Source organism: Hyperolius riggenbachi, chromosome 4, assembly GCF_040937935.1.
Source record: "Hyperolius riggenbachi isolate aHypRig1 chromosome 4, aHypRig1.pri, whole genome shotgun sequence".
Classification (NCBI taxonomy): Eukaryota; Metazoa; Chordata; class Amphibia; order Anura; family Hyperoliidae; genus Hyperolius; species Hyperolius riggenbachi.
In genome coordinates, this window is record NC_090649.1 from 172,429,277 (window position 1) to 172,442,565 (window position 13,289).

A 13,289-nucleotide genomic window follows, 5' to 3' on the forward strand; every position below is an offset into this window, starting at 1 on the left:
AAAAGTATTGAAGGCATACGATCAGCAGGATAGCCAGGCAACTGGTATTGCTTAAAGGAAAATAAATGTGGCAGCCTCCATTATCCCACTCACTTCATTTGTGCAAGCAAGTGCAAGCCTCCGAGTCCTAATATGTTACTTCTACCTTTTGAAACTCCTTGGCCCATATGCAATTATATTTTCATACCTTATTGATTAAACACTTTTTAGGACCCGAGCAAAGACACAATTACTCATTTTAATTTTAATATTGTTTTTGCCCACTTTGTTTTAGTAGTTTTCATTTGATAGGTGCAAAAAACGGTCTTACAATACTGTTATTTCTGTATTGTCATTCATACTGATTATCAGTGAAATATTTCTTCTGATCTTGTTCCAGCAGAGAGTAGACTTTGTACACAGTCCTTCTGGAAGCTTATTTCTTTCTGGCATATAATCATCTAATATTTCTTCAACCCTATAATGGAAAGAAAAATGTGATTTTCATTATAAATGCAGGATTGTAGCGATGTTCAAAGAAACAATGCACCAAAACTTGGGCCTCATTGCCGGAAATGATTTGTAAGTGTTTCTCATTTATAGTCAGACTACACTAGAGTTTAGGACTGTAGGTCTGTTAGGAGGTCTTGAGCCTAGTACAGACATTAGACATAGTACAGGCCAATTTAACCACTTCCATGTAGTATAAAGTTTACCTACACAATCTATTCATAGTATTGTTCATCCATAATACTGTTGGATTTCATACTACGTGGAGGGGATAAAATTGGTCAGTTATTGGTCAATCAAAATTGGATGTGTATATGTACTTCACAGTCTGGATGCTTACAAAAATGGGGATTTATTATTACTGCACAACTAGGCAATGTTCTGTGATCTGGTAAAAATCCTGATTGGATTTTTCAGAGCGTAAGGTTAAGCTGGCCACTAACGGTTCAATTTGTAGCGAAAAATCGTTCGAGCGATCAGAAATTTTGATCGGACGAAAAATCGTTCACTACACCATCAACTAACCAATCTTTGCTTCACGACTACCAAGAAAATCCAAATTTTCGTTCGACGAAAATTCATTCGGGCGACATTTTTTTTACTCGTTCATAATCGATTGTGTCCACCAATGGAGATTATTTACAACCAATCCGATCAGAATTTATGATCGCTCGAACGATTTTTCGCTAGAAATTGGACCGTTAGTGGCCAGCTTTAGAGGATAAGAGTAATTTTAGGATAGTTAGTGTTAGGAGATAGAGTGGAGAGAGGATAGAGTTATAAGTCAGGATGGAAATGTTAGGATTCGGTGTTTAGGAAGAGTTTTGTGTTAGAAGGAAAGGTCACAGGACATCCAAGCTGAAAGGCGGAAGATTAGGTTTACTTTCCTGGGGCTTCTTACAGCCCCTAGCAGTCGATAAAGTCCCTTGCATTAGGTTTGCTGCAAGGGTGCTACTGGTTTGCGTTGGGAGGGTTAGGATTTGGAGACAGGATGAAATTCACATTAACATGAAGCATAACAATGGAAGGGGGGGGGGGGGGGGTAGAGAGTTTAAGTTAAAGGACATCAAAGGTGAAAATAAACTGATGAGAAAAACAATTAAATCCATCCTCCTCCTCCTCCTAAAAAAATGACTTTTTCTTTTAGATATCCCACAGTTTTATTTTATATTTAAAACTACTTTTTAAGTTTTTACTGTTTCATTGTATCTGCTCAATGACACCTTCCTTGAAGTTTGCCAGAGCTCAAATCTATGAACTATTAACCCTATTTATCTCTTTCCTACTCGAAGTCATTTACTGACAGGACAGTGTTTTATGGCTGTAATTACTTATAAGTGAAGGTTATGCTATTACCTGACCCAGTCCAACCCAGACAGAAACCATCACTTCCATACCTGATGTTCAACTCTTTCAAGCAGAGAAAGAAAAAAGGAACACAGCCTAGTTACCGGTATTTGTGTGCTAGGCACTGTGCATACACATGTCTATCTCATCATGTCACCTCGAGTATCCTTTAAGCATTAGGAAGTAGAAGGGCTTCATTTAGAGATAGAAAATTGATGGAAAACTGGGCTAAAAAAAAAAACACAACAAAACTACAATCACAAAGCCGATAATAGAATATAGCATGTTAGCCGATAGTAGAGTATGGAACTGGGAAGAGACTAGAGGAGAAGGAGTCCTTGTGCTGCAACTTATCTGGGGAATAGAAGATCCAACTCAGCCAAACACTGTTTTTCCAGGGGATTAGGAATGAGAGTGAACAGAGAACACTTACATACATTTACTTGTATGCTTGGTTTGCAGGCCTGCACGCTAGGAATGGACAATGAGATGCAAATAATTTTGAGTTGATGCATGATTATGCAAATTTTATATGCACATTTATGCAGCTTGAAAAAGGGACAATCAAATGTTACCTCAGCAGCATTTGATTGGTTCATTTTAAAGCTGCATAAAGTTGCATACTAAATTTGCATAATGCTTCATCAACTCAAAATTATTTGCATCTCATTAACTATCCCTGCTGCACTCTCCCTGGCACAGAGAGGTCAGCTATCATGCCTGGTGTGTTGGTCTGGTAGCACTTGCAATCAGAAGGGGAAGGCAAAATGCTGTTTCTTTTTAATTAAAAAGTATATGATACAATTCAAAGATGCTGAATTGTTTTCCTTATGCATATACCTTACCCAAGGTACCATTTTTTATCATCCAACCCTAAACAACTTCCAGGAATGCCAGTGCGCACTGTTAGGAATCTTGGGAGATGACTTTCCAGCAGGAGAATAGTAGCTGCAACCTAAAATATAGAACTGAGAATCAAAAGTGAGCAGTGCCTCTTTATTTATCTGTATATACAGTTAGGTCCATCATTTTGTGGAGGCTGATAAAGTTATTGCTATTTTAGGCATGATGAAAGAGAATGATTCACACTATTCAACAAGGATTCATTTGCGATTTGTTGAGTCACTGCAGAAGTACAGGTAATCCAGCCTACCGATGGCAGTCAAAAGGTGGGACACTCAGCAAGGCTGGCGCTGCCATAGAGGCAAAGGGGGCAATAGCCCTGACCTCTGCAGGGGCCCCCACACTGCCGACCCTGCTAAATGCTGCTCACCTTGCTCTGCTCCCCGGGCCCCTGCAAGTGTAGCAGCAGCAGTCATTTCTAACACGCACCGGGTCATAGAGCAGGAAGCAAACATCTTGGCAAAGAGTGCATGGACTGGGCAGCCGCTGCCGCCCACCGGGACAGGTGAGAAATTACTGCTGCTGCTACACATGCAGGGGCCCCGGGGAGCAGTGGGTTAATGGGTTGGGCGGCGGTTAGGGGCCCCCCACTTCAGTTTGCCCCAGGGCCCTGGGGTCCCTAAAACTGTCCCTGACACTCAGGCAGGTGGTTGTAATGGGACTAAGGAGTCAGAAATGCTACCAGCTGTTTCATGTGGAACAAAATGCTTGTTCACAGCTCAGGCAAGTGTGTGTTCCTTGTGCAACAATCCCATTAAAAAATATTAACTATCTGGTACATTCTAAAGGCATGTACACACGCTAGATTGATGTCCCCCAACGGGGGTCAAGACCCCATTCCTCAGGTGACAACGGTGAGCCAAGGCTACCAGTATATACTGTAGAAGAGTAGTGGAGGGCTGATGGAGTGGTGCAGATGAGACATCCCACAATGGGCAGAGCAAGCGAGGAGAACAAAGCTATCAGCCATCGCTCCGCAGAATTGATCCACCTGGCACATTGCTAGCCATGCGGTGGTCACATGCTGCTGTACACTGATTTTTAGAAGAGGTGGTCAATGTGTGTACAGGGCTTTAGGAGGAGGCACACACTGGTGATTTCAGCAACAACAATATCTAAAATGCCTTCCCTGTGTCAGGAACAGTACTATTAGGACAAATAAAAGTAAAATAAACATGTATTAGAATGTTGAAAAAAAAATAAAAAGGAAACCGAGAAGAAAAGCAGCTGTTCATGATCCAACGTATTCCGCACCATCTGTGAAGCATGATGGTGGCAGTATCATGGAATGGGCATGTATGACTACTAGTGGAACTACGTCACGATTGTTTATTTATAATATGAGAGAAACGATGGGATGAATTGTGCTCATCTTCAGCCAAATGCTGTAAAACTGATAGGATGGCATTTCACAGAAGACATAGGCAATGATACTAAACATATAAAAGCATCCAATAGCTTTTAAAGACCTGGACAAGAAATATACTGCAAAATCCAAATCATTCACCTGATCTCAAGCCGAATGAGCATGAATTTTATGTTCAAAAGACTGAGAATACTGTAGGTAGCTGTAGGAATGGTGGGTGTGATTATATATTTGATATGCATTGACCATCTTTTGTATCTCTTCTCACCCAGCATTTATGTGTTGTCATTGTCAAGTACCTGTATTTTCCACAACTCTTCTCTCTCCTGCGCCACTCTCCAGTATGTATTCTCCATCATGGCAATAAGCATGTTCAGCAATAAGAGGTATACAAGCAGCATGAATACTGAGTAGACCACATAGATCATTGGGCACGATGTGGCCGTGGGAACCTCCAGATTAGTCAATCCCATCATCATTTCTATGGAGCCATATAAAGTCTTAGCAAAGTCAGGTACAGTGATGTTATTTTCAAGATCCATCACCTGGTTCATGACATAAAATGCTGCAGATACAAGAACACTGTGTTAGGTAAATCATACATAATCTAATGGCAGCCTAAACTATCAAGTATTCCCTTAATGATGTTTCCTTCAGATTGACAAGCTCTTCAGCCAATAGAACATAGATTTGTTCAACTCCTTTAATTCTATGTAAACCCTGTTCCCACTGTAAATTTAAAAAGTCAAGCAGAACACATGCTGGAATGCTTTATAAATATTCAACCGGTCAAATGTATAAGGTAAAGTGTTTGTAAAAGATCACCGCAAGATCAGATATGCATTCTATTAATATTTTTGTTTATCTGTTACAGATTAAAAAAAACAATGTACCCTCCCCCCTTGCCCTCTTCCTATTATTTAAGGAACCCCTGTTGTGATTTGCCATTTCTTCTGGAAATGTTCTCTATTGCTAGGCGGTGTTCCACAAGTCTTCTTCCAAGTTCTGAAAATAATTTTGTTAATTTTGCCTGTAGTTGTAACTTTTCTTTGGCCTTGCCAGTTTGCTTGCAGTCTTCTATGTTAACCTCCTTTGTGGTAGCCCCGAGGCAGGCTCCGGGTGCAAAAAAGAAGCCAGGAGTGGTAATCCCGAGCCTGGTAGCCGCTAGGAGTAATGCAGAGACAATGCAGTGCAGCAGGTTTCTCTAATTCACATTCTCCAGGATCCAGACACTGGCAGCTATGCTTCTTTCGAGGCTCTGGATCCCTCGGTGAGATCGCCGTTTGTCCTCACGACAACAGACAGTAATCTCATTATAGGGGTACAGCGCTGCCTGGAGGGAGAATTCCAGTGCTGGATCCCAGGGAGGTGGGTAAGTTCAAGGACTGCCACAGATCTCACTTTGATGTGATTGTTTTAATGCTTTTAAGGTCTGAAAGCATATGAAAAAATTGCATCACTTTTAGGCCCATAAAATCTGGACATAATACTGCCAGGGAGGTTAACAACAGATATACTGTCAGCAGCATCCATGCTCTTCAAACTCTGGTCCTCAACTGATATACTATAATACTTCAAGCCTTGGCTATAGTTATAAACCCACAAGGTTGGCGTGGCTGGGTAATGTGACCCAACAACATCAATGGTGGCCTAAAATCCAAATAAGAAGCATGGTAGTGTAGTGGTTAGTGCTCTCGCCTTACAGCGCTGGGTCCCCATTCAAATCCCAGCCAGGTCAACATCTGCAAGGAGTTTGTATGTTCTCCCTGTGTCGCGTGGGTTTCCTACAGACAATCTGGTTTCCTCCAACATCCCAAAAACATACAGATAAGTTAATTGGCTTCCCCCTAAATTGGCCCTAGACTATGATACATGCACTACACGACACATACATAGACATATGGCTATGGTAGGGACTAGATTGTGAGCCCCTCTGGGGGCCAGTTAGTGACAAGACAATATACTCTGTACATCGCTGTGTAATATGTCGATGCTAAATAAATACTTACATAAATAAAAAAAGCCATTCACTGCTACAGAGACCCTAAGTACATTTACAAAGAGCACACATGTTAACAACAGATGCTCCCAATAACCATCGTACAAAATCGTCCCTGAAGTGTAGGACACAAATCTGGACACAAGTTAGAGAAGCAAGTGAAAATGTGGTACCCAGAAATAGAGACACCAGTTGTATGATAGCATGGTAGGTTGTGAGCAGTTTGTGCTCCCCACTTACTAATGGAGTACATTTTAAATACTGTCTCAGTTTTTGGTTATGGTTTAGCAAAGTAATAGCAGTACCTGTTTGTTTACTGTATTTTTGCATGATTTATAAATTAATAATTAAAAAAAAGTCTTACCGGAGCTAAAGCCAATTATAATAATGAACACTAAGCAGAACCAGCATAAAAGATCAGCAAAGATTATCTGCAGGAAGAGAAATGGAAAAAAAGGACATGTTAATATGCATTAGTGAACTGTAAAAGATGAACAGAAATATTATTAGCAGAGAGAGAAGTGAACATTATGAATCCAGGTTCAGTGCGGATTGCCTGGATTTTATTGGCCACACATGGTTACACCGAGAGACAGGCAAATGCGATTTTTAGAGATGTCTCATGAATGCTAGAAATAAGCCAACCGAGCCACAGGAAATCCAGATTAATTTTTATTCTTTATGATTGATATCAAGAGGCAGAAGCAGATAGGTTTTTTATGATTCACTTATCTGTAATTATTGGGGGTGACTGCCAGGACCTTGTATCATATAAGCCATTTAGTTGTCATCTTTCCTGCATCATTTTCTGAATTACCGTACATGGCTACTGAGAAGATGACTCAATGCCACAGGAAGGTGTGTATCTGTTATGTGTGTATCTTTGTGCAACTACAAGAAATGGCATTGATTTATAGCAAGAGTGTCTGTGCGCCCAAATTTAACAGTAACTTGTTCCATAGTGAGAACACAATACATTTAAATATACTAGTTTGTATTTGCCCCGATTATTTGGAGATTGTAAGCTCACAAGCTAGATTGTAAGGTCGCAAGGGCAGGGACCTCCTCCTATTGTTTCTTATTTTGCTTGTACTCTACCATATGAACATGTACCAATTTAAATGAGATCTCAAACCACACATTAATTATATATTTATATACCGTATATACCCGCATATAAGCCGACCTGTGTATAAGCCCAGGTACCCACTTTTCCCTCAGAATCCAGGGAAAAATGATTGACTCAATTATAAGCCCCCTCTCCACAGAAGCCAGATGTGCCCCTAGTACAAGTCCTCCCCTCACCCGATAGCCAGATGTGCCCAAATTATGATACAGCTATGTTTTAAGACCCCACTAGATGGTGTCACAGATATGAGACTGCGATTGCCACACAGAAAGAATCCCCGATCATTGCACCGCTGACATGTTACTGACTGACACACTTCGCTCCCCAAGTCAGGGGACGCAGGTAGTCTTGAGCAGTGCACTCTGCACACTATGTTGCAGGGGATGTGGGGCAACGACACAGCAGGGAGGCAGCTGGCAAGATCAGGATCACTAGTGCACAATCCTTACGCTCCTCTACCAGTAACAATACCTGTTACTCTATCTGTTCTGCTCCACTGACACGCATATAAACCGAGGGGGGTAACTTTTCAGCACATTTTATGTGCTGAAAAATTAGGCTTATACACGAGTATATACGGTAAATTGTATTACTAGATATCATGATTCTACAGTTTCTTGAACTCTTCAACTATATATGTTCCCCAATATTTGTTTTGTACTATGTATAGTGCTACGGAAGATGTTGGTGCTCCCGAAGATGAGCGGCTCCTTACTGCACATGCGCGAGTCCATGTGAGAACGCGCTCGTGCATGTGCAGTACAGAGCGGCCCATCTTTGGGAGCACTCAGGCTCCCGAAGACTTCCGAAGCCTACTGCATCAACAGAGTGCAGTCTCTGACCCATCAGTCGGAGACTGCTTATGGGGGAGCCAGTGATGGAACGAGGGGACCTGGAGAGGAACAGGAATGCTCTACAGGACCCAGAGCCTTCCCTTTCCTTAGGTAAGTGTTTTTTTTGTTTTGTTTTTTTAATTTTAGCTTCAGACTCACTTTAATCTTACTACAGCACCTGCATGAGATTGCAATCAAGCTTTTAAATTGCTAACCATACAGAAATCCTCACTGTGTTTTAAAATGTTTTTGCTGGCTCACTTACCCCTCTAGAAATGTTTGGAGGTCTCTTGAGAGGAGCCATTTTCTGCCCTTACTTTCACTATGTTCTCTTCTCCATCTATCTTGGTATTCCCACTGTGTGCTCTCCTGCAAGCAATACACAGCCCCTATGGGCCTGATCCAATTCAATTTTAGTTTTCTCCTAGGAGATAATGCTGTTATAGTGCAGTGGGCAGCATGTCAGAGTTAAGGGGGAGGTCGGGGGTCTTGTAGCATGGGGGCCAAGCAAACGGTTCTGCCATCACTACCCCCTACCCCTCCCCCATCATTTACCCATAGTACATATCCCTAAACCCTCCACCTTTCTACTGTTCCTAATATTTACTCCTCAGCAAATTTCTGTAACAAAACCTACTCTCTGATCCACTCCACTTTCTACTCACCCCAGCCATGTATTCACTCTATACCTGCAACCACCACAGCTACATGAAAGACACAGCCTTTGGTGAAAGAGGGAGGAAATAGCTAAACAAAATGTGGCTAGGACTTTAAGATAATTATAATTCTTTTATTATAAAAGTATGTAATTATGTGGTGGGGGGGGGGGGGGGGGTTACAAAATCTGCCTCGAATTCCATATTGCCCAAAGTAGTTCTGTAAAGGACTGTTTTTACAGATCATCCTCATCTGCACATCCTTTCTTGCACACTACCTATTAGGCTTGCCCCCTCCTTCAACACCTTCAAGCAAGCCTTCAAAAATGCACCTGTTCACTCTGATCTACACTCCTGTACCAACACCCTCATCCCATCTGCTGAGCACCCCTGCACTCCCTACCTAGTGTGTACCTCCCCTCTTATGTATCCTCCTTGAACACACATCCTCATTATAACGCACACATACCATTGACAGACTTGAATTACTTGATCTCCATGACCATGATTCTTGTATCACATAGGGCTGTTCAGTCATCCCTGTTTAATCTGCTTCCGGATCGACGTGGTTGGAATCTACGTCCTGATGGTGGCTGTGCGGCTCTGACAGGATGTAGATTGCAACAAACCACCACCGCTCACTCACTGCCGTTCACACCAATGTTCCATCGCTGCCCAAGCTCATCTGCTGTCTCACCAACAGCAAATCCTCCACATCTCTGTCAGGAGGCAGTTTCATTGGCTCCTGACCTCGTGATTACTGTGAGCCAATCACAGTAATCACAGGGCACAAAAGGAGAAAGGACAACTCTGATCATTAAGAGGCCAGAGCTGTCCGGTCCCGAAAAGATTAATGTCTGTAACCCTACTTATTTTCTAGAGCTATGTATATGTTGGCACTTTAAAAATTAAACTAAAATTAGAATAAGAATAATAATGCATGGATGGAGGGATGGATAGATGCCTTTTGGAAAATGTGTATCGTTTACTAAGTAACCAAATTGCCCTCCTTACAGAGAAACCATGACCAAGAATTGAAATTCATCCCAATCAGTAGCTGATACCCCCTTTGCTATGAGAAATCTTTTCCATTTCACAAACAGATCATCAGGGGGCTCTATATGGCTGATATTGTGGTGAAACCCCTCCCACAGTGTGATGTCAGGACCATAGTCCTGACAGTTTCTGGTCTGTGAACCTCATTGCATTGTGGGAAATAACAGCTGTTCACAGATGGGTCCAACTACCAAAAAAGCAAGCAGCATCTCCTTCCACTGACATCACCTGCCAGCAGTAAAAATGTCACCATGTGGTTTATGTCAGAAGGTAAATCAGGGAGAGGAAATATTTTACAATGGGAAAACACTGACTAAATCATTTATACATAATTATTGTAAAGATTAAGCACTTTTTTATTACATTATTTTCACTGGAGTTCCTCTTTAAACAGCTCTCATGTGAGAGGAGTCTTCATATTGTCTTGAGTACAATGCAAGGAGCACACAGTATATGAAAAGCCTGTGCGTGTGCTGCAGCCTCCAGCCAGATCCCAGAGGTACAGAGCGCACTTCACTTGTTTAGAGGAAGATAAATGTGGTCACATAAGTTCTCTGCAGCTCGGTTTCCATTAAGCACATTCCGGCATCTTACCTTTTGAATCATTATTGAAAATTGGCCCAGCATTTTAAATCCTCTGGCAAAGTAGATTGAATTGCACCATCCAATTATTAAAGCCAGAGAAAGCGGAATTGCTTCTCCCTCGTGCCCAAGAACTCTCAGAACCGCCACCGAGAAAATTAACAGTGAATATCCCACCCTACGGAAAAACAGCACCTTGTTAGCGGCCATGCAGATCTTTTCCCAGAAATGAGTCAGCACAACAAGTACACACAGTAAAGACGTTGACATTCCTTTGTATAGGCTGAGATTTCAGGATTGCTGGGTAAATTAGCTACAACTGATGGAAACAATATAACTTAATAAGCTGCAACCTAAAGACCTTTGTGTTACCTGGGCAACCTTGTGCTGCTGAATCACACCAGAGCCAGGCAATTTGTTGCCTATTAAAATCCTCTGATGGCATCTTCTGATCAGGCAAGGCAGCTTGTCGCAAGATATTTATAAACAAAGTTGAGGAATTACGGCGGATTAACATAGTAATAACAAGGATTTAAGAGGCTGGAAGATGGTGGGCCTTTTACTAGGGTTAATAGCTTTGACTCTATAGAAAGACAAAGCAGTTGTCTCCATTTCCATCTCATCGCTATGAATACGCAGCAGCAGAAGGTGTAATCCTGTACATATGGGAGCTGATAAACATTGCTCGTTTTGCTTGAAAAACATAATGTGCCTGCATCATGATCAGAATAAAATACGCTTCTTTTTATGCTGAGGGCTGGCGGTGAAGCCTGCGTAGCATAGAACACACAGGGTAGCTGGCACTTATGCATTTATATGTCGTCATTGTAAGCAAAAGATATTCTCCGTGCTCCCACTGTCCTTATGTCACTTCTCAGAATGCTGTGTTTACAGTAATAGTTCTAAGTGCATCGGAGCTGTAAAATGTAGCTTTCATTTCACTTATATATTCTGCAGCCAAAACTTCACACAAAAAGGTTATCAGACTTTTAAAGAGGTTTTCTACTTTAACCTCCCTGGCGGTTAATTTTTTTTGCCACATGGGCAAAAATCCTTTTTTTTTAAATTTTATTTTTTTGTTTCATGTAAAGCTACCAGAGTGGTAGCTACATGAAACACCACTAGAGGGCGCATGTGTCCCTCTAGTGCGATTGTCGCCGGCACTAATAGCAAACAGGGGAGCGCGTATATAACGCGTTCCCCTGTTTGGCTTCTCCTGTCGCCATGGCGACGATCGGGATGACGTCATGGACGTCAGCCGACGTCCTGACGTCAGGCGCATCCGATCCGGCCTATAGCGCTGCCCGGAACTCATTGGTCCGGGCAGCGCAGGGCTCTGGCAGGGGGAGGGCCCTCTTTCGCCGCTGCGTGCGGCCGATCGCCGCAGAGCGGCGGCGATCAAGCTGTGCGCGCGGCTAGCAAAGTGCTGGCTGCGCGCACAGCACTTTGAATGGGGCGAATCACCCCAATAGATGCGGAGAAATCCTCCTGCGCGGCATAGCCCGAGCTCAGCTCGGGCTTACCGCCAGGGAGGTTAAAGTGAACCTGGGGTGAAAATAAACTGGTCATACAGGTGGTCATACACTGGTCGATTTGCCATCTGATTCGACCAACAGATAGATCCCCTCTCTGATAGAATCTGATCAGAGAGGGATCGTATGGCCACCTTTACTGCAAATAGATTGTGAATCGATTTCAGCCTGAAACCGATCACAATCTGTGGAGCTGCCGACCCCCCTCCCCCCCTCTGCATACATTCCCTGCTCCGGCCGGCGCGAGTCCCCGCTGTCTTCTTCTTCTCCGCTCCAGCTACTGAACTTCCTGTCCAGGGGAAGTTTAAACAGTAGAGGGCGCTCTACTGTTTAAACTTCCTGCCGGGACAGCAAGTTCTGTGTAGCTCTGGAGGCCGAAGCGGAGAAGAAGACCAGGGGACTCGCGCTGGCTGGAGCAGGTAATGTATTACCGCTGTATTGCGTCGGTCATCGGGCATTCGAACGCCGCTAACGACGCACTCCCGACCTGCTGGCGACCGAGAAAAATCTTCCGCACGGATGGGTCGTCGGGAATCGACGGGAACGATCGATTTCGGGTGGAAATCGATCGTTCTGTCAGCGGTGTGCGCGGTGATTTCACAGCCGTTTCGATCACTGTGATCGAAACGCCTGTATATCACCGGAAAAATCGTTAGGTGTATGGGCCCCTTTAGTGTCCTGAATGAAATACATGAACTATTGACCTTTATCTATCTCCCTCTGCTCTCAGTATTTGTATTCTGCCAGGAACACTTTTATGGCTGTAATTTGCTTATCAGTGATATACTATAATATAATATATACTATATTCCTGACAAGGTACCAACAAGACAGAAGCTTTCACTTCCATGCCTAAACATTAACTCTTTCAGGCAGAAAAATAATACAATAAAAGTAAAACAGCCTGGTTATTAATATGTTTTGCACTGTACAAACACGTTTATGTCACATGCCTCCTCTTTAACCATAGATTAATACATGCTCTAAACTTTAGATCAAAACTAGTAGTCGAAAGAGAAATTGTACTTTTACTTAAAGTGGACCTGAACTCTTGCACAGGACACAGGGAAAACTGAGAGAAATGCACCCCATGTGTTTTTAGAGAGAAGAGCCTGTCTAATTCCCCCCTCATCTGTAAGTAATCACAAATGTAATTTGATCTCTCAGTTGTATCAGCACAGAAATGTGTCAGTCTCGGCAGACCCAGCTATTATGTAAACACAGGATGTCTGCTCTTATGAAAGCAGGAAGCAGATTTATTGCACGAGTTCTGCAAGCTGTAACAACATTTTTTTTCTTTAAAAGTTATTATGCTGTTGCTTATATTTTAGAGCAGAGAGGAAGTTCTGAGTTCAGGTCCACTTTAACAAAAAAAAAAGGAAACAAAAAAGATAATT

At 42.6% G+C, this 13,289-nt stretch overlaps 1 protein-coding gene across 5 annotated transcripts in view; it reads right to left on the reverse strand.

Annotated features, from left to right (window-relative positions):
- Positions 1 to 229: 229 nt before the first annotated feature.
- LOC137571604 (transient receptor potential cation channel subfamily V member 5-like) overlaps positions 230 to 13,289 on the reverse strand; it is a 101,814-nt gene continuing 88,754 nt past the window's right edge. For 3 of the 5 annotated variants that reach the window (XM_068280963.1, XM_068280960.1, XM_068280961.1), the window contains 5 exons: positions 10,373 to 10,538; positions 6,469 to 6,535; positions 4,405 to 4,670; positions 2,682 to 2,791; positions 230 to 457 (listed from right to left, as the gene is read on the reverse strand). In XM_068280963.1, coding sequence (XP_068137064.1) covers positions 307 to 457; positions 2,682 to 2,791; positions 4,405 to 4,670; positions 6,469 to 6,535; positions 10,373 to 10,538 — 760 coding nt within the window. In that variant the 3' untranslated portion in view covers positions 230 to 306. Of the gene's footprint in view, positions 458 to 2,676; positions 2,792 to 4,404; positions 4,671 to 6,468; positions 6,536 to 10,372; positions 10,539 to 13,289 lie in introns of all 5 variants that reach the window. The other 2 variants (XM_068280962.1, XM_068280964.1) reach the window with 2 other exon arrangements.